This window comes from Pomacea canaliculata, linkage group LG5, assembly GCF_003073045.1.
Source record: "Pomacea canaliculata isolate SZHN2017 linkage group LG5, ASM307304v1, whole genome shotgun sequence".
Classification (NCBI taxonomy): domain Eukaryota; kingdom Metazoa; phylum Mollusca; class Gastropoda; order Architaenioglossa; family Ampullariidae; genus Pomacea; species Pomacea canaliculata.
This window is the reverse complement of record NC_037594.1, coordinates 25,497,777-25,524,306: the sequence shown is the minus strand read 5'-3', so window position 1 is coordinate 25,524,306 and position 26,530 is coordinate 25,497,777. Positions and strand designations below refer to the sequence as shown.

Here is a 26,530-nt window from a genome sequence, read left to right as displayed (position 1 = left end):
TACATAATAATTTTTAGAGCACACTGTACCCATACATTATAGTGATTTATATGTCAACTGTACTTGTATGTACACACTGTAACCATACACACTGTACTGATTTATACGTCAACTGTACTGAACACAGGATCATACGCTAACCATAATGTTTCATCCACTGCTGCACTAAAGTATACATCAGCTGTACAGTACTGATTTATACATTAAACTGTACTATCTATGCTAAATATTCGAGTATTGATTTTTACATTCATGTGTACTTATAAACCATTCTTCTACTTCTACAATGCACTATCGCTGAAACGCATCGGAATACAGTGGATGTCCATCATAACCATTACTAATGTTACTTTGTACTCAATATTGTTTCCAAAGCACCTAACGTTCTATCGTGTTCGACAAAGACACATCTCAGTCTGAAGTGTCTGGACTTGAAAAGCCATTAAAAATAGAGTAAACAGTGCGCCTGTTGCCCCTGCTTTAACCACAGAGTCAAACAGGACGGACAGCAGACACTCTAAAGGTGTCCTGTTGGCACTCACCTGCCACAAATTAAACTGGCGTTTTTCCCCATCAGGTGTGAAGTCTGACGCCTCAGTCGGCGCGGCCACACCCGGCAGACAAGTTACAAAACCTTCAGACGGCCGCCGTAGTTACTTTGTCAAGCAACGCCTCAACTCCGCTACCAACCAACGCCAGGTCTGGTGAGGTCACAAGGCGCAACAGCGTCAACAGCTGACCTGCCGTCCCCCAGCGATGTCGATCGTTCCCAGAAAGACAATTGCTTTCTCTCATCACCTCCTTCAGCCCACAGACCCACCCCCCAGGCCCGCCAAACGTCTGTGTTGAGCCTCTAGCGAGGGCGCGTTACGGGGATACGGCACACCGCCAGAGCCGCAGCGACTGGAGGACACGAGAGATGGCGGGTGGAGGAGTTATTACTGAGCACCCCTCACACTCTGTGTGTGTTGGGGTTAGTGGTGGGGTAGGGTGAAGAGCCCCTTGACCCTCAGCAGATCGGTGATACCAATGGCTGCCCCCACTCCGAACCTTCTTGCAAGTTTTTTGAGAGCCTTGGTTCTGTGGCGGACCGCGTGAGGTTAGCGAAGTCACGTGCGCGCGCGTCCCCAACGACCATCATGTTGCCTCATGCTTCCTCTCTTCAATACTGGCTGATGTACTGATGGTACCTGCTTGTCTTTGCCACACAACATAACCAGCCTCTTGCTTCACATTCACTGAGTGAGACTGTCCCCAATGATAGGTCTGATCTTTGCACGTCACGCTAATAGGTGGGTGCTCGCGTTCCCAGCATACCCGATCACTGAACAGGGGTATAGCTGCCAGTAAGAGACCAATATTTAAAAAAATGCTTGCCCCGTAGCAAAACAAATGTCCTCGTGTATGGGCGAGAAAAGGCAACGAGAGGGGAAACGGAGCGAAAATACAGGTTTGTTCTTGTCTGAGCAGCGCCGGGGGAGACCGTTTAATCATTTCATTATCTGGCCACGAGGAGCACTTCACACCCAGCCATCACGCGCCACTACACACGGCCGCGCCTTACCCCCACCGTCATGAAAAGCACTCTAGCAGAAGCTAGTCAACGAGTTTCGTGTTTCGCTATTTCAAAAAAAAAAAAAGTGTTCATTGATGGATTTAATTTATAGCAGTTCAAAGCGACGAAGATTCAAGTGAAATTGCTTAACAAATGTTTAAATTTGAATTATGTTAATTTTCTACTAGCAGGTACAAGTGACAAAGGCTCAGCTGGTGTCTAAACAAGTGTTTGAAGACGAGTTTGGTTAATGTTTCTACTCAAGTATGCATGAGTGCGACTCAGCGTGTTTGGGCGTTGCAGCGCCATCACACAAGACGACCTGCAAGAAACGATCTTGAGCTAGTTGGATCGTCTGCTAAGAAAAAACAAATAACGGGGAGATTTTCAGGAAACTTAACAGTTCAAACGGACGCAGTTACAAACAACCCTTGGTATCCAACACTTAAGATTTATTGTGCCATGTTTGAGTGAACGATTGTGCAACGTCACTCTGAACGGCGAATTTCCCATAAGAAGCTTCCGTTCTGCAGACCAACGAAGTTCACATTCACCGTGCTGCTACACAGCCTGCTAATACATACGTGACTAGCTACCACGTAAATGTTTACCTTCACTTGTGTCACCAGATGAGACAAAGGAATAAATGTCGTCTCTCTTTCCTTCTAACCTAGCTCAGAGTGGGTGTCCTGCTGTTATCAATCGCCCTTCAGTCTCTTGAACTGACAGAGGCCACCACAAGACTTTCGCATGAGTTTTTTTTTTTTGCTTAACTTGGACAAGTCTACTTCGAGACCACAACTTAGCGACTCGCCTACACTCGGACAAGTCTGATGGCACAGCTTTACCATGACTGGGCTATACTGAGATTCTGTGACGGACACAGGCACCAGGAGAATTGTTTGTAACTGTACCTCAGAATGTGGTGGTGTCTCAATTTTGGCGAGTCACCTCAAAGCCCATACTCATCACTGCAATCCACGAGACTGCTGGCGACATGAGCGACTTGCAAGAGAGTGGTGAAGACTGAACCATCATCATCAGCTAGCTCTCCTACAGCAGCTTACCTCCTTCCCAATCACGTGACCAGGTAAGGTGCAAGCACCCTGTCCTTCTCCGTTTCCCAGCCTGATCACGTGACTCGGCCTACTCAAGAGACAGCACGCGAAGTAGATATAGATTTTGTGAGCACGTTACCCTCACCCGTTTAGCATTCAATGCAAGTTATCTGTTCCACCCCCTATTCAACACCTTGGGTTCACCAAGTGCCGGACCCCAACACTTAGGGTCACTGAATGTTGGTCCGTCTTTTCTTCTCACGAAATATTTGAGACGAGCCATTATTTTGGCTCCTCACAGCGAAGCACCTCCAACCCCCAGTAACCTGCCAACACAAGTGGACAATCTTCCTGATTATTGCCACCTCGTGAAGCCTCACGTCAGTGTAAGCAGCACTAGCACTAGCACCAGCACCAAACAAGGCACGACAATGGAAATGGTTAACGAAGAGCGAAGAAGGAAGAGCACTACTCACTCATCGGATTTGTCGGAGCGTGCATCCAGCCAGGAGGTGCGGGAGGACTTGTAGTCGTGTGGGAGGGTGGCCCGCACCTGGCTGTTGAAGCCGTCCCGCCGGTATAAGGCGTGCTGCGCACAGTCCGAGTGGCCGGAGAACGTCTGTGACTTGGACAGCTGGCGGTAACCGTCGATGAAGCGCCGCTCCTCCAAAATGGCGTCCCTGGATACAGCGCCCACGGTGCGGCGGTATCGCTTGCTGGGCGACCTGGCACACAGGCAGTGATTACTATTATCAGGCAGGAGCAGAGGTGCGAGGATGCGCCGCCTCAAAGTCAGCCTAAAGCCATTTTACTTCAGGAGGAACTGCCATACTTTATCCATAAAATGTATCCCTACATAAAACCTCTATCATTTACTAGCCGACATTCCTTGCATGCAGGCAAGAAATCAGTGGCATTCTTCTCAGAGAAGGCCGAACAGCTGCTGGCCACCTTTTCAACGAGAAGGTCCAGTGCCATGTCTGTGTTTTATGAAGCCATTCAGTGGATTGTCTGTGTTTTATGAAGGCTAGTTAGTGGCATGTCTGCACTTCTGGGAGGCTGGTCTGTCGGCGGATGAATGTTGCTTCAGATATACGTTTTGTTGCCGTGTCTTTCAACATGCTGTCGGCACTTGTCATTAACTTAAAAACATATACATTATTACGTCTGTTTACACTGTCTGCAGTTCCTACTGACCGCAAACTCTTATCTCTTATAACACAGTCTCTCTTATGTCCTAAATGTATTCCTTAATGTCTACTGTGGTCCGATTTCTAATGTCTGCTAAAATAGCTGGATCACTTCTGTGAAATTCTGGCTCCTACTGTTGCTTGTGTGGCTACTACAGCAGGCAGGCAGGTAATCAACACTTACCACACTTCTCCATCTCCTAAGATGCTTACGTTTTTCTAAAAAAATTCTGTGTGATTGTTACAGCATCACACACCTGTGACAACATTACACTATACAGCAACAATCTGTTGCACATATAATAAAGACAGCTCCTCACAAAACAGTGGATCAAAAAAGCGGTATTGTCACCCATACACGCTGGCGAAATGAAGACAGCAACAAAGACATACATTTGACATCTCTTGAGTAAAAGAAAAAGCAAATTAAAAAAAAAAACCACCATGAAAGTAAGGTGTTGGAAATAAGTATCACTGTAATTAGATGTGAAGCAAAGTTACAGTTCCCACTCCAAAATGTTAAGAAAATGACCAACAACACTTACCCCTCTTGAATTCACAATAATTATGTGACCCACTCTCACCACAGGTCAGTAGTTTGAAAAAGAAAGAAAAGGAAAAAAAATGCTACAGAAAACGTATCTCTCCAGGTGCAATCATATTTCGTAGCAGTTTAGACTAGCTCATAGACAAAGGGGTCATGAGTGAGTGTTAAGCAAATATCCCAAGCAAACAACCAAGTGACAGATTTTTTAAAAATCAACTGACAACCAAACAAAAGAACCACTCACATCCTGCCAAGTGAATATTTTACCTGACAGCTCACAGGGTTACAGTCTTCACACAGATACTTAAGTCTACCAAGTCAGAGAATTATTCCATTCACAGTAAATGAATCTGTGTGTACACAAACAAGTTAAAAGTTATTCCTCAAATAACAAAAATTATATAATCTAAAAAAATGACAACTCATATGCAAATGGCTAACAGAGCATAAGCTCAAACACAGCCTAGCAAGAAGTTTAAGGTCAATATTTGACAAGTTTCAACTCACTATCTAGCAGTCACTGACAAACATATCAAGACAGAAAAAGTCAATGTAAACAAACAGAAGTGAGCTATAAGAATGCCAAGCCTGTGTTTTGCTTTCACTTAAGCTTGGTTTGATAACCTTCCAGACTTTCCTGCATCTTCCTAAGGCCTTCAAGTGCCCACGCATCATCCGACAGCTTGGGCGTTTCTAGTAGCATTAGATCAAACATAAAATACTGAGTTCTGTCTGCAGTGCTCACTGTTTCTACATCACACCTGAACATTCTTAAAATTCTTTTAAAAATATTCCACAACAGATCATTAAAAATTCTATGAAAAGTGCAGTCTTGAGCAGCAGACTTCAGCACAAATTCTGCACGGCAAAAGAAAGGATCAGAAGGCAAAAACAAAACAAAAAAGGCTGTCAAAGCAAAGACTAATCCAATGAGAGCAGAAAAGGCCCAGAGGAAACAAAATCTGTCAAACTTATCTGGTGAGAGAGAGTCACACTGATAAAGTGGAGACCTGTTACCTGTTCTATAGCTAGAAAATGGTCTCTGACAGATAAGCATGTCTTAATCAGGTAACTACAAAACAGGTGATGAGATGGGAAGCATACAGTACCTGGAAAAGGTTCTCTCTATTTTGGCACGTCTTTTACTTTCCTCTAATGTTTGAAACTCTGTTCTACCGCTGGAACAAAATGTGAAGGAACAATAAGCACACTGATAGTAGAGGTGTTTCCTTGCTAATAGTAAATACCACTCACACTTCTGCTTATTCCTTTACCAAATGTTGTCAAGCTTATATACTGCAAATTTGATTAGAAAATAATTACCATAACATGAGGACTAGAATGGTGGCAATTTGATTCTAAACAGCAGCAAAGTCTACTGACACACCTAAAATCCGATTCTACTTAAAACAGCAGCAAAGTCTACTGACACCTGATAATTTCAAAGAGAGACTGCAATCATTGGATACTAGTGGTTTATTCTCTTTTCTATGCACTATACCATCAAAGTAATCTTTATAATCAGAGATGATTTTGAGGCTTTGTTTGTCAATCTTGTTTATATAAAAAAAGTCTGCAGGATAAAACATAGAACATTTTGGTGGCTAGTATAAAGTACCATAAAGACTGGACATTCTCAGGATAAGGAAATATCATTTTTCAGCTCTTCACATTTTTTTCCCTTCTCTTCGAGAATGGTGGGAGATCCCATCAAACAAGACAAACTGGGAATTAAGCTCTGAGTCTTACTGAAGCCACATCTTGTGGAAAATGAACCAATTGCTGACTGCTTGGAAAATCCTTCTAAGATAACACAATGCCATGCTCTGGGCACTACTACATTATCACCATCAATAACATGCTCAGCTACCTTAAAACACCATGAAATACTTCGAATAAACTCAGATTTTGCATCTGATCTATCTACAGGGAGCTGAAGATCACCAGCATATCAATCTGGCCAAAGTCAAAGCTGACCAAGAACAAGTCTGCTTCACTGGTCTCACCCATGTTGAGAACAACTAGGGGAAAGTCTGCTACATGTCTATCCATCTTACCCATGCCTATGCTGACTCAGAGCAGGTCTGCAAACAGCTTTTAATGACAAGCTATCTTATGATGTGGCTAATGTTCTATTTTTGCCAGAATCCTAGTGTTAATCTTTACCATTGGCACCTTTTAGTGTCAACTTTTACTTTGATACAACTAATTCACAGAGTCAATTGCTACATGCTGCTGTTCTAGACAAAAATTTTAGAAACAGGCAATTTCATAGAAAAACTAAATCTTTTTTCCTTCAATAAATCACGCTAAATAAAATTGGATGTTTTGGGACATTATAGCAATTTAAAAATTTGCAGCAAGTATCTCTATTGTATTAAACAACAAACTACAATCATTCCAAAGCATTAGTTTCCAATTTGAGATTTTTATCTTCTTCATGGAAACATGCTTAACTTCACTGAAAGGCCACTCATAAGACCAAATGAATTCAATCACATAGATGCTTTATACATCATCATATAGCTGGCTGCACCATGTCAGCTGACAAAAAGCATGAAGAATTAAGCAAGCGCAAGCACATATTCGAAAAAGGTTTATTTTGGGAATAAAGGGGAGGAAGTGACTGGAAACAAGTACAATGTTTACACCTTGTCAAATACCACTGGGGTAATTTCTTCACATTGATGGAAGAAGGCTGAGAGGAGGGTAAGGATTGGTGCATGTGGTGGTGGGTGGTGATGGGGTCAAAGAGAAGCCTAGCCAGTTCCTCAATCATTAGATAGCTGCCAAACATCAGCCTGCCAATATACTAGTCACTACTGTAGTTTCTCAGCTCATACTAAACACAAGAAGTAAGACTGAAATTCCATATTTTGAGTGCTGTATTGAGCTAAATTGTCTTCTTTTTATGACAGTGTGCATAAAAATGAAATGGCATAGCCATTTAATAAAACATTAAGAGTAAACAAGTTGGAAAGTCTTTTCAGTCAGCAGGAGCTGCATGATGGAATGGAACGACACCAACCTCTTCATTCTAGTAACCCTTTATCTCCATAACTCTTTACTGTTAGACATACTGTTAGACATGCACTTGGTGAAGACATGACGGCATGCATGTGTACATGCACACACATAACCTGTCTCTCTCTCACACACACATATAACCTGTCTCTCTCTCACACACACACACACACACAATTTTACTCGCACACATCCACACATATATCACATGTGGATCTACTCATACCATTAAATAACATCAGCAAAGTTGAATGGAAATGGGAGGTAGATTAAAAGCACAGGTGATATGATGTCATTTCCATGATACAGTACCACAACACACAGTGGAGAATGGGTTGAAATGTCTGTTTTAAAAAAGTGCACACTTCAGGGTAAACCTCACCCATCTCAGTTATCGCATCATCAAAGCCCATGACAGATGTCCCATTTACATTATCACAAACTCTGGCAGCATTTATTTTTGCCACAGCTAGATTAACGCGAGACATGTTTCAGATTCGCTATTTTATGTTACAAAATTTATTGTCACTATTTAATGCTGAATCTTTTAATTTACCCTTTCATTCTTGATAACAGTATGCTTTTTAAATTTAACATTTGCTTGATTGCTCCTTTGTGCCAATGAGCTCCTAGTTTGGAAATGATCTCCCCTGCAGTTGCCACTGGGAGGTCGCCTCAGACTCTTGGTGCTCTGGGATCCATTTTTGGAAAAGAGGTTGACACTTTTTATTTCATTAACTAGGCTCTGCATTTACACAAGCAACTTACAAGTTAACTGATACTCTAACAGTCTTAGTTTTGTTTACTTTTCACTCATTCTGCAAAGAAGTGCTTGCTCCTCTTTTGTGTTAAGACTGTTCTCGCAGAAACCTTTTTCTTCCTGCTGACTTCAACCCAACAACTTGCATCAATCCCCAGTTGCCAAAGTTACTCTTCCACAACAGTCTGTTTACATGCACACACATCAAGTATAACAAGACTTTAACGTTTCCTGTCACTTTAAGGGTTGTCTGATTTCTGCCCAAGTGCTGACAGTTATGTAATGCAACTCCATGTTGGATGCTCTCTCCTCAAAGGATAATCTTAAGTACAATTCCATGAGGAAGCCAGGACAACACACCACAGCACACTCTGGGTAACTGTGTGAACTCATATGTTCATTACAATGAACAATCTGTTTTATAGCATAGTCTCTCAGGAATTATCCAAGACACACATTTCCAAATGGAAGACTGCAGTCCTTTCTGCTGCTGCTACCTTTCACAATTTGTTTTGTTTTTAGTCAAAGATGGTGATAATCCTGCATTGCCTGTCTGAAACGATTGGCATCCAGCTTTTATGAAGTGTTTTGACCACACTTTCTAATATACTCAACAATAAATAGCTGAACATTTCCTAGATGATATGATCACAACCAAAGTTGGCAGTCTCCTCCTAATAGCAATATAACCCAATATGCATGCACATGCAATATCAAAGTTTCTTAGTCAAAATTGCTCTCTGTATTCATGATTACCCTGACCTTATATACGTGCCTTCTTTATCTATCATCTGTAGCAGTAAGCATTTCATGCATAAGAATCATTAGCGTTAGAGTCTGCTATGCACATGCATCTCCATCACCAGTAGATTAAAACCACCACCTCTCTCCTCTAGAAAAGCAAATACTTTTTTCACTTAAAATTTCAGCAAAACAATGGTATAAACAGATAGACAGATAGCAAAACTGACAAAGGACTAAAAATGTGTTTACATCCAACATGCATCACATATTTGTTGCTGGTACAGTCTACATGCAGCGCTGCCAATACTGTTAAAGTGCTGTATACGTTACACACACACACTACTCAAGATACTGCACATGTAACAAGCAGCCAGAGAGGACAGACCAGAAGAATTGCATGGTGCAGCCCAAGTCAGTGCCAGATGTGGGAAACTGAAAGTTCAAGCTAAAACTGATGGCGGTGGTTGGGGGAAGGGGGCAGGGAAAGAAAAGCTTCAGAAACTAGTCCAAAGCCAAGAGGGTGGGCAGGAACCTGCTGAAACAAGTTTTCCAAATGATGTTTGTTACCAACATCAAACACACAGCCCCTCCAACTGACTGCAATTTGTCTTTCATTTTGTCACCCTCCCCACAATCATTACTCTTCTGACTTGACCCGAGAAATTGATTCACTGTTACATACTAGGCACACATTAACACACTTTTATCAAGATTCTTTGCAATCAAGATAAACCTATAATGCTGAGATTGATTATAATCAACAAAAATTATGTCAAGATATAGTGCTGAAATATATTATTTCATTGTGTTTGGGGATGTCTGCCATTTTCATTTAAAAAATTTCTCATAAAACATCTTGCGGTCTTGCCCAAAAGCAGCAACAATAAGAGCATTACACAGATTAAAACAAACTTAAAAAAACATATATGGATATTAAAAGCAAGCCAACTGCAAAGTCTTACCTATACCTAAATTTTGAGCCTAGAGAAAAAATCTTTTTGCTGGGAGGGTTTGGGTGGTGCAGGCGGAAGAAGGTGTGATGCTCTACACAGGATTTCCACAAGTTTTTACAGGACCGATAGCTGGTCATGTTGAAGCCAATCAGGTTTTCCACTGGCTCATTCTGAAAAATAAAATCCAACAAGCTTCAGCTGGATCAGGATACTGTGTGTAGGAAAGACACGCTCACACACAGGGGGAAAATAAATTGAAAAATAACATACTGACAAGAAAGCACATGAAAGAGAGACCAAAATGCAGAACAGAGAAAAACCAAGACAGAAAACAGAACTAACAGAAATAGACAACAAGTAAAACAAGTGGACATGTGCATGCATGCATACACGCTCTCCACTCTCTCATCCAACAGTCAGTTGCAGACACATATGATGATGAGTGAACAAATCACAAATATTTAAAATGAAAAGGTCCAATACATAAAAATAACACTGATTTCAAAAACTACTATTTCAAAAATGTTTTCTTTGGTCTTCAGGTACTATTACAATTACAGACACAAACACCAGCACTCATACCAGGGAAACAGTCAATGAATCCCTCCTCCTTGCCTTTTCTGAAATGCATCATACAGAAAAGGACACTTATAACAATTTTTTGACCAGCCAAGAATATCTTTTCCAGCAATGATTGATATGGCACAACATTAAAGTGTGTGTAAGCAGGTTGTGTTGTCTTTGTCCCAACACAATACTCAGACATGGGATAGATAGTTGTGCTGTGCAAAGAATGAATGGCATTCGACAACAAAAGGCACTGTTTCAGTCACAACAGGTTATGCTCCACTCAACACCCACCTCGCAATAACAGATGTCAAAGACACATCATCTCTTTAGTCATCAACAAGCATGTGCACAGATGAGATCAACGCTTCCTTCTTTACCCCTAACAAAACTCTGTATGTGTGTACACTGTTTACTCAACCAGCACTCTTGTCTGCTTTTAGACTGACTTCTCTATCCTCTATCTACCCTCTAGATCAGGGGTGGGCAAAGTTTTTTCTTCACAGGCCGGTCTCAAAGTTCTAAATTATACAGCAGGCTGGTAACATACCAAAAGCCCTCCCCATGACTACACAACAAACCTAGTGAAAATGCGTACACAATGATGCTCACTTACCAAATTTAACGTGAAAAGTGAAGCTGTTTAAATTTGCCCACAATAAAAATGTAAACCGTCTTTCCTTTGAAGGCAGCCACTGCCAATGCTCTCTCACAGCTCCATCAGACATATTAGATGTGTTATTTGTTGTTTTTTGTACTTTTTCTGTTAGAATGTTAAGGACTGATGATTCTTCACACTGTCATATTTGATAAATTAACTTTTAACCAAGTTAACCTAAGTTATTAAAACAACTTGACTTCATATTTTAGTAGACGGGCCAGATCCGGATCACGGTATGTACTTTGCCCACCCCTGCTCTAGATGCTGTTTATTTTTCAATCCCCTGTTCCCTTTATCTAGCATGTATATTCCACATAATTGGACTGTATTTTGGGGACAGCTTCTTTTAAAATTGCAGACCCATGTACCGTCTTCGCTTCACCCTTTATATTTTTTTTAAAGAAGATTATACCATGCTGTGAGTTAACTGCCTTAGACTCCACTTTATCAGTTGCACTGTTCTCAACTGCATGGTAAGACTCTGCTCATAGAAAGCACCTTCATGCATTATGTTCAGATGCACTGGGATTTTGCACCATATACAAACCTTGCCGAATGTCAGTCAAATGCATTGTAATTCTCTTCCAGAGGCATGAGAGGCAAATGTCAGAACTTTATATAGAATAGAGCGTTAATTCAAGTAGTTTTTTTACAATTAATGATAGATTTTAGTCCTTGTACCTCAATGGATTGTTAAACACCAGAGAAAAAGGCTCTTAGTAAGCTTTCCAGCCCAAGCAGGCCCCAAACCCATCAACAGCAATGGCAAACAATCATAGCAATACCAGATGTTCTCAGGAACTATCTCAAGAAAGATCATGAGCCCACGTGATGCATCAAAAAACTGATGACTCTATGTGTTTGCATATTTGCTTGCCTGCTAAAACCACCTGACTTAGAAAAAATGTATGCTATACAAAGCATGAGCTATAAGCTATAAGTAAGAAGATTTAATTTCTTATTTGCATGTTTAAGATAGATTATGAAATGAGTTTCAAAAAAGGAAAATTCACTCATCAGTAGTCTGTTGCTCTTCATCAAAGAAAGCATCTTAGCTCAAAATAGTGTGCCTATACACCAACACAGACAAGTGTACACATGCACGCATCAACATCCATGCATGTGTGCGCACACAAATACACACATACCTGCTACACTTCAAGTTACATTTAAAAACTAAAAAAGTTTTTAAAATTATTTCAGTCAATGAATGAATGGTGATAATTGCAGCAGTATATGCATGCCTCATTTCCAAAGTATGCACTGAATGAGCAATTACAGCTGTCTTCCTGCATCTAACGCATACAAAAATGCTGTAGATGTGGTCTGAATCTGACCAGAAAGATGGTACACTGTACACTGTAGAGCATGTTAACACCATCACAGAAGAAAGGCAACCACCGGTCTAGGCAATGATAGCAAACCAAGCACAAAGGCACAGCTTCAATAAACACAGAGGGTGCAAGATGACAACAAAAGGCACAATACAAAAAAAAGTCTGGGGTAGAAGTTACCATAACATGGAGTGTGTGTACTAGAACAACCGTAATGGGCACCCATGGGTCAAAATTAACTCGAAGTCTGACACATTCCATCACTGAATAGAATTTTAGATATGTTCTTTCTTTGAGATGAATCCTAAACATATTCCATAGTGACTAGAACATTTCTTCACCTTCTTTCACTTCTCACAACTTTGACTTATTTCTTCACTATCCCTTGACAAAGTCTTCCGCTTTTAACTTTTACAATTCTTTTATCGCTTATCTCAAATTTAACATAAGAAATATAAACGTTTTTGTTTAGCAAAAACCTAGGTCTCGTTTTCTATATCACTCATTACTGCTCATCAAGATATGGATGCTGAGCAATATGCTCCACAGGGTAATTACTAGATTAGCCAACGTGAATTTATACTATCAAAATGCCCCACGGTCTACTGACAAGGATAGTCAACATAAGTCATTTTACCATTAAGTGCCAGCAGCAACGACACCTTGCACAGACAGCTAAAATTCATATATCTATGATCAAAGGGTCAGCACATTTAAAACATGGAGGTCAAGGACAAATCTGATGCTACAGCAGGTGGAAGGAGACAGGGGGATCCTCAAGCAGGAACCTTTATTGAATACTCTTGCTACTTGATGACTGCAGACAGAAGTTCTGCCTCAGTCTATGTAAGACACTCCATGTTATAGCACTCCTGAACTGTGAAATTGGGCAATGTCATATTACTTGGGCCTTTCCACTTTTCTCCTCTGCTGGGGGCTCTATACTATCTGTCACCTGCAAAGCGTAACCAGAAAACCCTATACAGCATGGACACTTCAGACAAACTATCAACACACAAAACAACTCAAAAATACTATACTTCTTGCTTTTGTCCATCTTTCTTCCTGAAACTGGCCTACCCTTTGACAGATCAACTGTCAACATACACAGAATTCTTGTGTGGCACTATCTCACATCTACTGACGCCTTATACACAAATTCTTTACTTCAGGCATAGCTTTATTCTGATTCCAAGAAAGAAGATATAATGCAAAAATAGATGTTAAAATCCCATCTCTGATGCATAACAATCTGGATACACTAAAATGGACAGCGTAGTTCAATCTATATGGAATTAGAAAGCTTGAAACTTGGCCAGTAAGACATGAGTGTACATCTATGCCATCTTTCTACAACCCCACACTCTCTGCTTAGTGAAGAAAGTACTTCAATGATACTCATCGTCTAAATTTTTGAAAAATGACCTTTACAAAATGTAGCCATTCTTAATAACCAATTAGGAGGGGAGGAAATTAAAAAAATGAACCCCACAAGAAAACAAACCTTAACACAACCCAGCAATCAGCAATCAGAAGTTAAAGAATAACACACAACTTACCACTTCTCTTCTCAGCTGTATGAAAAACTGTTTTCGCTTGAAAGAAATCTTTACAATCTTCCCCCTGCACACAGCAGAAGAATGGAACATGTCTATCAGATGGTCAATGAAGTATTTGAGTGATGTAAGAGACAAGTACCTAACAATAATCTTTCCATTAACAGAAACCTATTTATCCTCATCCATCAATTAGTGTAAGAATGGCTATTAAACAATACATTGTTAATGCCTGCAGAATAGTGCAGTGAATATCTTACCAGAAAATCAGCTTAATGTGGCCAATGCAAACATGATCACATGAAACACAGGTTGATCTTGTAGTTGCAGCACACGGCCATTTTATAATTGACTCAGCACAAAGACCTGATACATGGCACTGATCCACTAACATCTCCATAACTAACAACATTCTATTTGACAAGAAACAATAGCAACAAAAAAATAGCAAAAATCTTGGATAAAGAGCCAACATCTTTATAACACTCCAGTACAGGACATACGCTTAAATTGAACTCTTTGGCAATGTGACCGTGACATTTACCTACATACTTAGGATGCACAAATTCAATTAAAGCTTTTGAAAAGATCATAAAAAAAATAAACTAAGCATGATAATAAGACCAACAAAAAAAATCAAATTAAAAGAATGAATGAATACGATAGACACACTTATGTGGCTGAGACTTGATAGATGCTGAAGGGGGTGGATATATTTATCCTCCACAGGTTCCACAAGTTAGAGATGAAGTTATTATATGAAAAAGATCAATAAAAAGAACAAAGACTTTATTTCTTACTTTATCAACTGTATATGGGCTGATTTCTATTTTACAAATATTTTCTAAAAATCACAGACCCAGCTGCTTGTCACTCACCAAGAAAAAGTGTTGATTCTGAGATTGTTCTGGAACACAACCAGCCCTGCAGAGGTCACCCCCAGTTGTATCTCTATACTACTCTGGTCCTGTTCAACACACAACCTGCACCATCAGTCATTACTCAGTAGTTCTTATGCTTCATTTCTCCAATTTATCCCTTGAGTTTACTAAATACTGTTTTACATACCCAACCAAACAAAAAAAACAGTCATATCAACATCAAAACGAATTTTGCATTTTTTTTCCAATTTGATAATTTTCCCCAAGATCAAACAATAAAATTGGGTTTAAAAGTGATAACAGATACTAAAATCACACAATATCAGTAATACTACAAAGACACAATAATCAGCTTACAGAAAGTACCCATGGCCAGACAATTAGATTTAAAACTAGAACCAGGTTGCCAGTGTAAGCAAAACATACAAACTGCATGTATAAAATCAGTTATAATAAATTTGTATAATAAATTAGATTATGCCATGTGTGGTGTGTGTTGCATTATTTTCTTAATATTTTATAAGAAGAAATAGCACGGCTGTGTATTATGCAGCTATCCTCTCCTTATAAAACAGCAAAGTAAAACCTTGGGCATGCTAACCTTAACCCTTCTTTTTCTGATCTCAGTATTTAAGATTCCTTTTCCTTTTTGATAGTAAAAATGGCAGGGATTCAAGGTGACCTGTATAATAGGCAGATTATTTTAATGTCTTTTTTTTGCATTAATGTACTGCTGCTAAGGTTCACTGTTGTTCCTGTGACACCATTCTTTGCTGTTTCTTGTCATTATAGTGCACAATACTGCTGTTTTGCCAAAACCATCCCTCATTTCTTCTGCTTGTTGGCAACAAATTACTAATGTGGTCATTGTCTACTTATATGTTGCACATAGTCTGCAATATCTGCTGTTTAACATAACATGTAGATCAACCATTCATACAGCCAGAGGTAATATATACTTATAAGGCTTACATCATGCATTATACCATACAAAACATATATATATATAGCATGCAAAAAGCAGGGAAAAAAGGACATCACTATAAAAAAAAATCAGACAGAGCAAAATAAGAAAAAATGTGCATATTATCCTAATGGCTAAAATAGTTGCTTAAGAATGTTCAGCACATTCACTCACAGAATATCCATCAGCACCCTACAATACACTATACTTCTAGTTTTCAACAAGCATTCCTGCAGGAAACACATCCATGTCTTTTTTAATAAAGCACTTTTAGTTAAATTAAGAAGTCCTAACAGTATTTCCTTAAATACTTTTTTAAAAGAAGAAAAAGATATGAACTAGGCAGAGAGAGAGTGACCAAAAATAGCATAGTGGGGAAAAACCAAATCTGAATTGACAACTGGTTTTAGTCATCACCTTTTTCTCCTCCTCTGGCAGCATCAGCTAGAAAACAGACCACATACACACACACAGGCATGTATGCAAGCATGCACACGTACACACACACAGATCACCACCTCTAAATTACCTTCATAATTCTCACAGCTGTTTTCTCCCTATCACTAATTTAAACAGTACTTTTTAAACACTTCTCATAAGCAAATAACAAAATGGACAAAATGTACTCAAAACTTTTCATGGAGAAGCTAAGCTATTATGAGCATAGGTAAACACCAGCATAACAAAAAGAAATCTGCTCAGCTGTGCAAACTGCAACCACTAGTAATACAAGATACAAGCTGCGCTAATGCTACAGTTGCCAGGCCATGAGAACAAGTGGCAAGCAGTCAGTAAGCATGACCATATAAGTCAGACTAACACAACGTGCTAGCTTGATCTTATTTATCATCTATCAGTATTCTCCTAGTCTGTAGTACATAAGCCACTTACCTCTGCTAATAACTATACATAAGTCAAGAGTGTCAGGTAAAAGTGTTAACACGTACAATATAAGACTCAATACAAGATTTAAGGTGAAGAAAGAAAAGACAGTTGCAGGGATCTACTAATCATCTAGCACTTGCAGGCTTGACAATTAAAAAGCAGGGACAAAGTGTTCCTACACAACTACAGCCACAACTATGCCTTCAGCAACTACAGTCCATGACTATGCCTTCAGCAATCTTACCCGTGCATTGTGCAAATCTACACCATACATCTCCAGTCGCTTTGCCCTCTCCAGGAAGTTAAATTCAGCGTCAGCCGGTGTTTGACCCCTTCAAGACAACCACAAACATGATCCAAAACAAAATTTTAAGCTCTGCCTCTAATACACACAAACAGTATTTTCATGTAAGACTGGGTTTAGCAGATAAATAGAACATTATGGGATCAGCTATTTATTCAGGTGATGAGTAAAGCATTAACACTCGAGTCCTGGTCTTGACTTCTTGATTTTAATCCCCAAGTAGCCACTGATTTGAAGTACTTATTTTTTAATCAAACATGACAAAAGGTAAATCAAATTTACAATTATAGTTAAACTAAAGAAAATGAAGCCACTCCTACCTCATTCCATCACAAAATAGTGCATTCTTGTTAATCCAAAGGAAATTAGGGATATCAAATCATATTTCCAAGAAGATTAAAATACAGGCTAACCCACAATTTATGATCTCTGTGATGTTTACTCCAATATTCAGTAGATTTTAATGGTTGCAGACCACGTAGAAATGAATAAATATACTTATGATAGCGAAGAACAATTTCAGTGTCTTAAAAAAGCTAACAAAAATCATGAAAACAAATCACTAGCTGTCTTCTTGTTACAATGTTAATGGATGTAATTTTCTTTAAATAATTCACCTAGCTAAATGACTAGATTTAGTACCTTTTGTTTACACAGTTTTCTAGTAAAAATTATTGATGGACATCAGTGGGTGGCCTGGACTTAACAGTTACTGAAGGGACCCTCGTGCCACACTCAAAGACATAAAGGGTCAGTTATTTACTCTTGGACAGTTGGTAATTTAGGATTAAGAGGTAACCTATTTACTCACACTTGGCAAGAACATCATCATGAAGTCACCTATTCTCTCACAGCTAGTAAAGCAGAGAAATGAGTTGAATATTTATAATATAAATATTTGAATATATATTGAATATTTAGTCATGGACAGGTCTTTTACACTGCTCTGCTCACATGTTCACTCATAGCTGGTGAGTAAAGCATTATAGGATCACCTATTCACTCATGGCTGGTGAGTAGAGCATTACAGGATCAGCTATTCACTCATGGCTAGTAAGTAAAGAATTACAGAGTTGGATTTCCACTCATGGACAGATCTTTTACACTGCCCTGCTCACCTATCACCTACCGATGCTGCCTGTGTTTTTCTGCCACTTGTTGTTCAAATTCTCTTGTCTGGTTGGGGACAAACATAAAGCCATTGAGATAACCATCTTTGTGTTCATCAGGATTGAAGTCACCAAGTTCAGCTGAAAAAAAGACAACTTGAGTTAAAGTCTTTACTGTCATTCTGCAAGCACACCTATCTTAGATCACCTTATTCCTGCTTCTAATTGTAGTAACTTTTGAGACATACTGCATATCTGCTTGGTAAAACATCATCAGAGGACTCAGTTTTATTATATACATTATTACACATTATTCCTTTACTATAAAAGCCCCTGAGCACACATGCATAGAGACAAGCACACACAGAGGCAAAAGGAAAAAAAACCGAATGAGCAAAGAATGACAGATGCAGAAAAAAATAGCAGTCACAGCCCACAAGAGGTAACAGAAAGCTGTGAAATCTGCTCACACTGTACAGCGTAACTGGCAAGGGCGGCTGCCTGATGTTCAGAACACACCAGTTTCCCAGATAGCATGTCCTGGCGAACTTGCAGGAAGAAGTGGTATCTAAACCATAATAGAAATTATAATAGCGACATCATGTTGTGGCTGTAGCAAAATAAAATAAATCAAGACTACTTCTGGAAATATATAAGTTGCAGTCAATGCAAGCATATCTCATCACTAATCTACTGGATGTTTTCTGCACATACTACAACTGCCTTACGGTCCTACTTGCACTCAATGAATTAAGACACTTCTACACTTATTTTTCAGCAAACAATAATTTTTAGCAGTTTCTAACTTCCCACACCAACTGAATAGAGGAGCATATTAAATATATATGTAAATGTGTAATTGTATAATTTGCAGCTATTTAACATACTTTAAAAAATTCTCTTTATTTACAGATGCTGAAGAAAGCTACATGACATATCACTGACTTCTGCAGTCTGGCTGACCATGTTACAAAAAAAGGCTACTCACCGTGTGTATTCTTCAGCAAGTTTGCTTGGGTCTGACACATAAAACTTGACACGAAAGAAGAACTCATAAGGGGGACCTGAAAACAACCACAGCTGACTAGCAGAATGCACATTAGCAAAATAAATAGCACAAATCACTTGACTGATCAATTTAAACCGTTGGCTTAACTCTTTCCCTGTATTTTGCATCTGAAGAAGAGAACTTCTTCACAAGCAGTGCCTGTTTCGCACACTTTAACGTGAACAGGGTAGTGTGCATAAATGGCAAAAACTTTTGGTACCTTTCGGGATTGTTCTACCATGAATGAATTCCCTTAAGGAGCTAAAATAGTCAACCCATCATATATTTTGCTATATTTGAAAGTGGGCAAGGAGTTGGTCAAGAGCCATGTTCAAGAAGGTTGCGAGTTACTCGATGTGACATAAATATGTACTCCAACAACAGAAAATATTATAATAGTAATATTTGAAGTCTAATGTATATTCAAATAAAATATATCATTGTTTGGCACTTTGTGTTTGTATATGTTGTGTAAATTGTTTTTTTTTAATTTCTGCGTTGTAACCTATTTTTATGACAGGAGCTTTCTTTTCCATATAGTTACCATCTTTTACTAGAATTTAGTAGAAGAAAACAAAAACTATTTCCTTCAAATCACATCACTTAAATGTTTAAAAAAAAAATGCTCTTAAAATAGTGTGTCAATGATTGTTTTTATTAAAGATTACTAGGTGCAAATATTAAAACAGTGACAATGAAGATTGTCTTTCCTGTAGATTACCAGGTCCAAACACTGATATGCTGTTTTAATATATGCTAATATTAAAACTATGTGTCAATGATGACTGTCTTTATCGTACATTATCACAGGTGCAAATATTAACACTGCACACCCTCTTCACAAACTCCAGAAAGTACAGAACTGCATGTCTGGTGTTTAGAGTTAGGAAACAGGACCACATCACTCTCTTTCGTTTTCGGAACTGACTACCCATTCAGTACAAACTGTGATGTTTTAATTTCTTTGCTGGGTCCTACTCTATTTCTCTGAATTTCCCTCTCATCCCAGCTAGAAACTCCACTCTTCATCTGATGACCGTCTTCTAACTATTCCTGTTTACCAGAACATATGGTCACAGGATTTTTTTTGGTTCTTGTGCAGCGAAACAATGGAACTATCTTCCTTTCCATATCCACCACCTACCCTCTATTAAATCCTTTAAATGCGTATTTAAAAATGAACTTCTTCCTTAAGCATTACTTGTAACACCAATTTCCACAATGCAAGTCCTTTTTCAAACCCTTCCCCCCTCTTTTCCGCTTATGGCTACTTCCCTGCTTGTCTTCTTTTTGCAATCTCAGTCCTTGTTACCTGGTTCTCGTTTGCTTTTTTGTGTTTATTTTTTATTCATCATCAGTACTCTTGTTTATTCTTCCATAGATCACACGTTTTCTTGTTCTTCTGTCCCTTGTACACTGCCCATGTCTCGTTCTAATTCTTAAGTGCCAAGAGCATACTCCTTAGAAGTGTGAGTACAAACTATAAAAATTTTGTGTTTATTATTATTGTTCAGATTTTGATGTGGTTAATAATAAAATTATCAACAACAGCAAGAGAGAACACACAGAACCACAAATGGGAAATTTGTACCTCTACACTGTTTCTTGATTGTCTTCAAGGGATCAAGCCAACGCTGAAAATATAAAAAACAATTTACAAGACTTGTTAAAGCAATGACTGAAGCTTCAAAGTGTGATATGAAATCCATGGGGCATCACTCCACACACTAAATGACATATTTTAAGCTTGATATGCTGTCAAAGTGAATATTTAAAAAAAAGAAAACAGAACATACGAATAAAATGGAATACAGTAAAACCTCCCTATTAAGACTCGTTAAAATTCACCAAAATCAGTTTGTAACTGAGAGGGGTTATAGTAGGGAGACTGCTTTCATTCTATGAAACATGACTTCAAACACATATAAATTCAAGTTCTTGTATTTAAATGTTAAAATAAAGCTCTTAAAACCATATCATAAAGCTTTCCTTTATCATCTTTTCTTTCGATTGGTCATGCTTATTCTGCCATTACTAAAGATTTACAGGGGAACTAACTCTCTAGATAAGAGCAATCAACCAATTCTCATATACCATGGTAGACAAAGATGCTCTCTTAAAATGCTCTGTTTATATTTTTGAAAATTTCTGCAAAATGTGACAATAAAACACATTCTGTCACAAACATGTAATTTTTTTTTCTAAACATGTGACTTCTGGAAAAAAAGCAATTAATGAAGCACAGTCAAGTGATGTGAACTGTAGAGACAACAATGGAGTAGGTCCCTTCGAGCAAAAGCCATATCACTCTGGCTATATTGACTTTCTGCCCGAGTAAAAATTGACCACATCATTCCAACAAAGAAAGTTGGACCAAAAGGGGCCCTAAGCATGAGCAGCTGTTTTGCATTAACCATATAGATTTAATAAGAACCTCCAAACTAAAGAATCACGACAAAGGATTTATAAAAATTGATTTTGGAGTAATTCATGTTTATGCGCCATTCTGAGATTTTGACTGAACATCTGCATATACAGTTAATATGAACCTCTACATTAAAGAAAATAAGATCGAAACAGAGGACAAACTGTCAGTCCTAAGTCAGGTTGGGGAGATGGTCGTAATGGAAATAATACTTATGTAGTGAAATATGTCCATGTAAAATATTTGGGTTATAACTTACAGGTGGTTGTAATAAGGAAGGTTTTACTGTATCACTAATATCTATTTGTCAACTACAGAAGTTTTCTGTGCATCTACACAGATATAAATAGGTGCTACTGGTTAAACGATTGTTGACAATGTGACATTAATCATGCAGTTCTTAATTCTCATCCTGTCGTGAGGCATATTTTTCTCTCCATATGGCTTCTTCACAGGTCTTAAAATTGCAAATTCTTTCTCTCCCCCTTTTCCCCACATAATCCAAAATCTCTGCCAGTAGAAGAATTTTCCTGTCCAATCAACACAGCCAGCTTTTTTATTCCTTATTTCTATTTCCAGGCTGCTACTGAAGCCATTAAAAATTTGACTTACTGAGTCACATTCCAAAAATAATTTTATTTATCCTGGTTTTCTACATAATCTTTCTTCTGAAAATGCTCTCTCTCAATTCATCTGAACTGCAAGAACAGTTTTCACTCTGCAGATAATGAGGCCTCTAAGAAAATGATAGTGCTTTGTCAGCAAGACAGTCAGCCTATCATTCTATATGAAGACCCTGATTACAAACACCTTTCTCGTGACAAATATGTCGCTTACCTTCATAAAAAGTTAAAAAGAGAGAGAAAATGATGAGACAGTGTGAGACAAGGCCACAAGCTATATCATCACAAGGCTTCTGTGAGAATGCGAGCACGACAACAGACTATTTCTGCTGTGTTTCTGATCATCTACACCACACTGCTCTGACTACAGACAAAAGGATGTTTATAAACACTAAGCAATGGTACTAACAGTGTTCTCTTATTGTTTAGTAATTAGTATTGAGCATATTTGTGACCTAACCAATCAATCTCTCTTCCTCAGCAGTCCCTCCATCACTCTTTATGCTGCTGATCACATAACGATGTTGCCTTTTTTTAAAAAGAAAGCAAAAATTAGACACTATATGTAAGGCAAAGGACAGATACATATATCCGTTCAGACATAACTTCCAGGGGTAAATGCTGCTGTGACAATGTGATAAGTTCTGGCTTTCAAATTTTTAAATTGCCCCTCTGATAGTAGAAGAATAAAGAACTCATTGGAAACTTCATGACTGAGAGTGTCTAGTGCATAGAAGAGATCGAAGATCACAGCCAGTGATTACTGATGAACAATCCTTTTTAAATTACCTTTCATAAAAATTCATATTGCCAAGCAGTACTGCAATAGAAAAGTGAACATAGGCAAACATTCCTAAAACTTCTTTAAGTGTAATAATTCATCCTTCTTTGGGCTTTTTCTTTTTTGTGAGAGGGATGGGGAATCTCTCTCTACACCCTGTAGTTATCTATCACACATCTAAATGCACATATATTCACACACGCATGCAGCAATGTGGATTCACTGATCCAGCAGTCTAATTACAAAGTCCACAATTTCTGATTCACAAGTGACAAAAGAAATTTCCAGTCTAAAAACAAATCACACTCCACTGGCTAAATGAAAATACCCTTCCTCCATCCCCTCTGAAATTTTTCTAAATCTCATCAAAAGTATTTTCTGAGCAGTAATTGAAAAAAAAGCTGTCCTTGTGAACTAACCATGCCATCCTCTCCGGGGGCCATGTCTATAAACTGCAGGCCAAAGTAGTCCTTCTCTACCAGCTCCAGATGGTCAAACACTTTGTCCAATAGCTGCTGTGCCTTGGACCGCTTCTGTAATGACCATAGCATCAATAAGGTTGGTCTATAATGTCCAATGAGGTTGGTCAATAATGAACAGTCTCTGGACCTGCTGACTGTTCAATGATACACACAAAAATCTAACATCTATTTGAGATAGACCGGGTGCTATTACCCTCTGTTAATCAATCTCCAACATCTAAGCAAGTGATGAACTAAGATGCACTGGATGATACACCCACTGTTGGTTAACCTCAGACATCTATTATCATGATTAAAATATTATGCTTAAACTTTTGTACTCATTATCTTACCATTACGCACTAACGCAATTCAGTTCAATAGTATTTTATTTGTTACATGTATTTTTTAACACTTAATGTCTCACTTTAACTTTCATCACCTGCATATTCTTTGACCTGTGGCTGATTGGCTAGAAGTGTCTGGTACCAGCATGTTACTGTTATATTGTATTTTCAATGTCATTTCTTCATTATCGTTGGTCAGCACAGAGTGCAATCTCCTTTGGTTAAGATGATATATAAGGTCTCATTTACTGTTATCTATGAAATGGTGTACTCACATCAACTTCAAATGTCTCATCTGTCTCATCAAGGAAGTGGACAACACAATTAACAGTTTTGGGCTGACGATCTTGATTGTGGGCCATTTCTGACGCTCGTACATTGTAACTACCGCTTGACACCAGCTTTATGGACATACTGCGGAGCTCTGCAACAAACACAGCAGTGACTTTACAGCCTGTGTTCATTAAGTAGTAATATCAAATCGACAAGAAAAGGCAGCCGCTAAAAAAACTACCATTTATGAGATCAAAACACCACATTGCAAAGCTAAAAAAATATATAAATATGTCCCAAAACACTGTACCTCAAATGCCAAAATGTACCTATACCTACTATGCTCTGATTTCTTTTAATCTTTTAAGGACCAGGGAATATGTCCTTTTCAGATCAGTGTTCCTGACTGATGCTTCTGTCAGTGGTTATCATGACAGACCATGAACACTTCTACCGACCAGATACTTGATGTTTACTTGCATTGTTCTGCTGCTACTAATGAGCACAAAGCCTCATCCTGTAGGCTCCTATGGGTTAATTCACCTTTCTGCATTCTCCAGCAGAGTTCACACCTTCTTCCTTCTGCTACAAAGTTCTGCCACACCTCCATCTTTCTGCCTCCCTCCATCAGCCATCTATTTCCACACCTTTCTACTTCTCTCCACACCTCCATCTTTCAGTTTCCTACAGCATTCACTTTTACACTTTTTTACCTGCTCTAAATGCTCCCATTTCCTCTTCATTTTCATCCACACCAGAGACTTGTCACTTCCCTTTATCCTCTACAACGTCTTTTGTGACTACTGTTTACAGTACAGTATAGCGTGAGCTTAAATTCTTGTTAGATTCTTCCTCACAGCACTAAAGTTCACATACAGAATGAGGAAATCTCCAGAAAGATCATGCTAAATATTATTAATCAAGGACACATAAAAACATAATCAAAAAATGGGGCTTATGTCTATCACGAAAAAATGTGATGATTAACTTCGCCATTCACTATGTCAGCAAACTTTCAGTAATCCAAACATTTCCTGACTTGACATGTCTAGTGCTCAGTCCAGTAACTTTCAAAAGGTCAATGCTTTGTCCCAAGCACAGCTCCTGTTCTGTGACTGAACAGTCCACCCCACACAGATGGGTTCTTAACTCCTGGCCAGCTGTACAAGCCACAGCTTCCTGTGCATTTGTTGGTTAGGAAAAAAAAATAGACAAGGGAGTGTTGCTGCCCCATGCACTATGCAAACTGACCATAATGATAATGGTGTTGGACTGACTCATTCTAAGTTGTGCTTGCTTAGCTGCCCCCCCCCCCACCACTAAACATTAGTCAACATCCTGCTAATGAATGTAGTGGGTGAGTCAACAAGACCTAAGAATGTAAGGGAAAAGCCTATGATGCTACGATTGCATATAAACATCTACAACCATAATTTCTTCAAAAAGGATTTGACAAGTGTTGGAAAATTCAGAAAAAAATTAGTAAAATGAACATATAGGGATTTCCCAGAAATTGGGAAAGAGGCGTAAGGGACAGCTGCTTTAATGTGGAAAGCACTTGGGAAGGGAGGAATTTTTTCTCTAATAACCATCATGAAATTCCTGAATCTGTCATTACAGTTGAAACATCATTGTTCTTACTAAGGCACTGATACATTTTTCTAGAACCATTATTGTTTTAAACTGGGCAGGCCATATAAAATTGGTACTTGGTGTCCATTTCCTTTCCCCTCATGTAGAGATAGTTAAAAATAAGAGATGAATGCCAAGGAAGATGCTGATGAATGCTCGTATGCTGTGTTTGTGTTGATATACTTCTGTGCTCTTACTGGCAGCTCTATCAAAACATTGTATGCTAAAAGATCCTTCCCCCAAAGTGTTTAAAATAAGTCAACCACTATGACTACAAGTTTGGAAAAGATGGGGGAAAGTAAAAGAGTCCTGACAGATTTCTTGAGGGAAAAATATTAATATGTACTGTTATTATATCTCAAACCCTTTCTTTCTTTCCTCTCTCTCTTTTGCTTAAGCAGAGAGATGTGATCGAAGAAACCTATGTAAAGATGATGTTTCAATTATACATTAAGGAAAAAAAAGCAAACCAGACAGACCCTCAGTTGACTAAATTAAAAAGTACCTATAAATGGTCCAAACTGTTCTGGACAGAAAATTAACTCTTCCTCTTCTTATAAAGTTCACACCCACAGATGCAAAGGTTTTCATGGCTTCAGCTCAACTGCCTTGATTAGTCCATATTTGAGTGAGTTAAAGCTATGAACAGACATCTTGAATACACAGTAATATAAGTCACCAGCAGTGTATTATCACACTTCAAACATGCTTAATATTCCTGATGACTTCTCTGAGATAAAATTGCAAAAGAGGAACATCAAAAAGAATACTGTCAAACTCTTACTAATATCAATACTTCTGCAAGAATTGTAGCTTAAACAGCAGCAAAAGTGCTTTGATGTTGATAA

At 38.6% G+C, this 26,530-nt stretch overlaps 1 protein-coding gene across 7 annotated transcripts in view; it reads right to left on the bottom strand.

Moving 5' to 3' along the window:
- Positions 1-26,301, bottom strand: part of LOC112565109 (tyrosine-protein phosphatase non-receptor type 4-like) — a 54,551-nt gene extending 28,250 nt beyond the window's left edge. Inside the window, exons 1-15 of one of the 7 annotated variants that reach the window (XM_025240399.1) lie at positions 26,188-26,301; positions 24,053-24,201; positions 23,389-23,502; positions 20,732-20,774; positions 19,081-19,156; positions 18,563-18,660; positions 18,113-18,233; positions 16,924-17,011; positions 16,212-16,238; positions 14,828-14,916; positions 13,953-14,016; positions 13,298-13,348; positions 9,841-10,001; positions 5,460-5,528; positions 3,090-3,338 (exon numbers count right to left, since the gene is read on the bottom strand). In XM_025240399.1, the coding sequence (XP_025096184.1) occupies positions 3,090-3,338; positions 5,460-5,528; positions 9,841-10,001; positions 13,298-13,348; positions 13,953-14,016; positions 14,828-14,916; positions 16,212-16,238; positions 16,924-17,011; positions 18,113-18,233; positions 18,563-18,660; positions 19,081-19,156; positions 20,732-20,774; positions 23,389-23,502; positions 24,053-24,190 (1,388 nt within the window). In that variant the 5' untranslated portion in view covers positions 24,191-24,201; positions 26,188-26,301. The remainder of the gene's footprint in view (positions 1-3,089; positions 3,339-5,459; positions 5,529-9,840; positions 10,002-13,297; positions 13,349-13,952; positions 14,017-14,827; positions 14,917-16,211; positions 16,239-16,923; positions 17,012-18,112; positions 18,234-18,562; positions 18,661-19,080; positions 19,157-20,731; positions 20,775-23,388; positions 23,503-24,052; positions 24,202-26,187) is intronic. The other 6 variants (XM_025240400.1, XM_025240403.1, XM_025240404.1 and 3 more) reach the window with 6 other exon arrangements.
- Between the last annotated feature and the right edge of the window lie 229 nt (positions 26,302-26,530).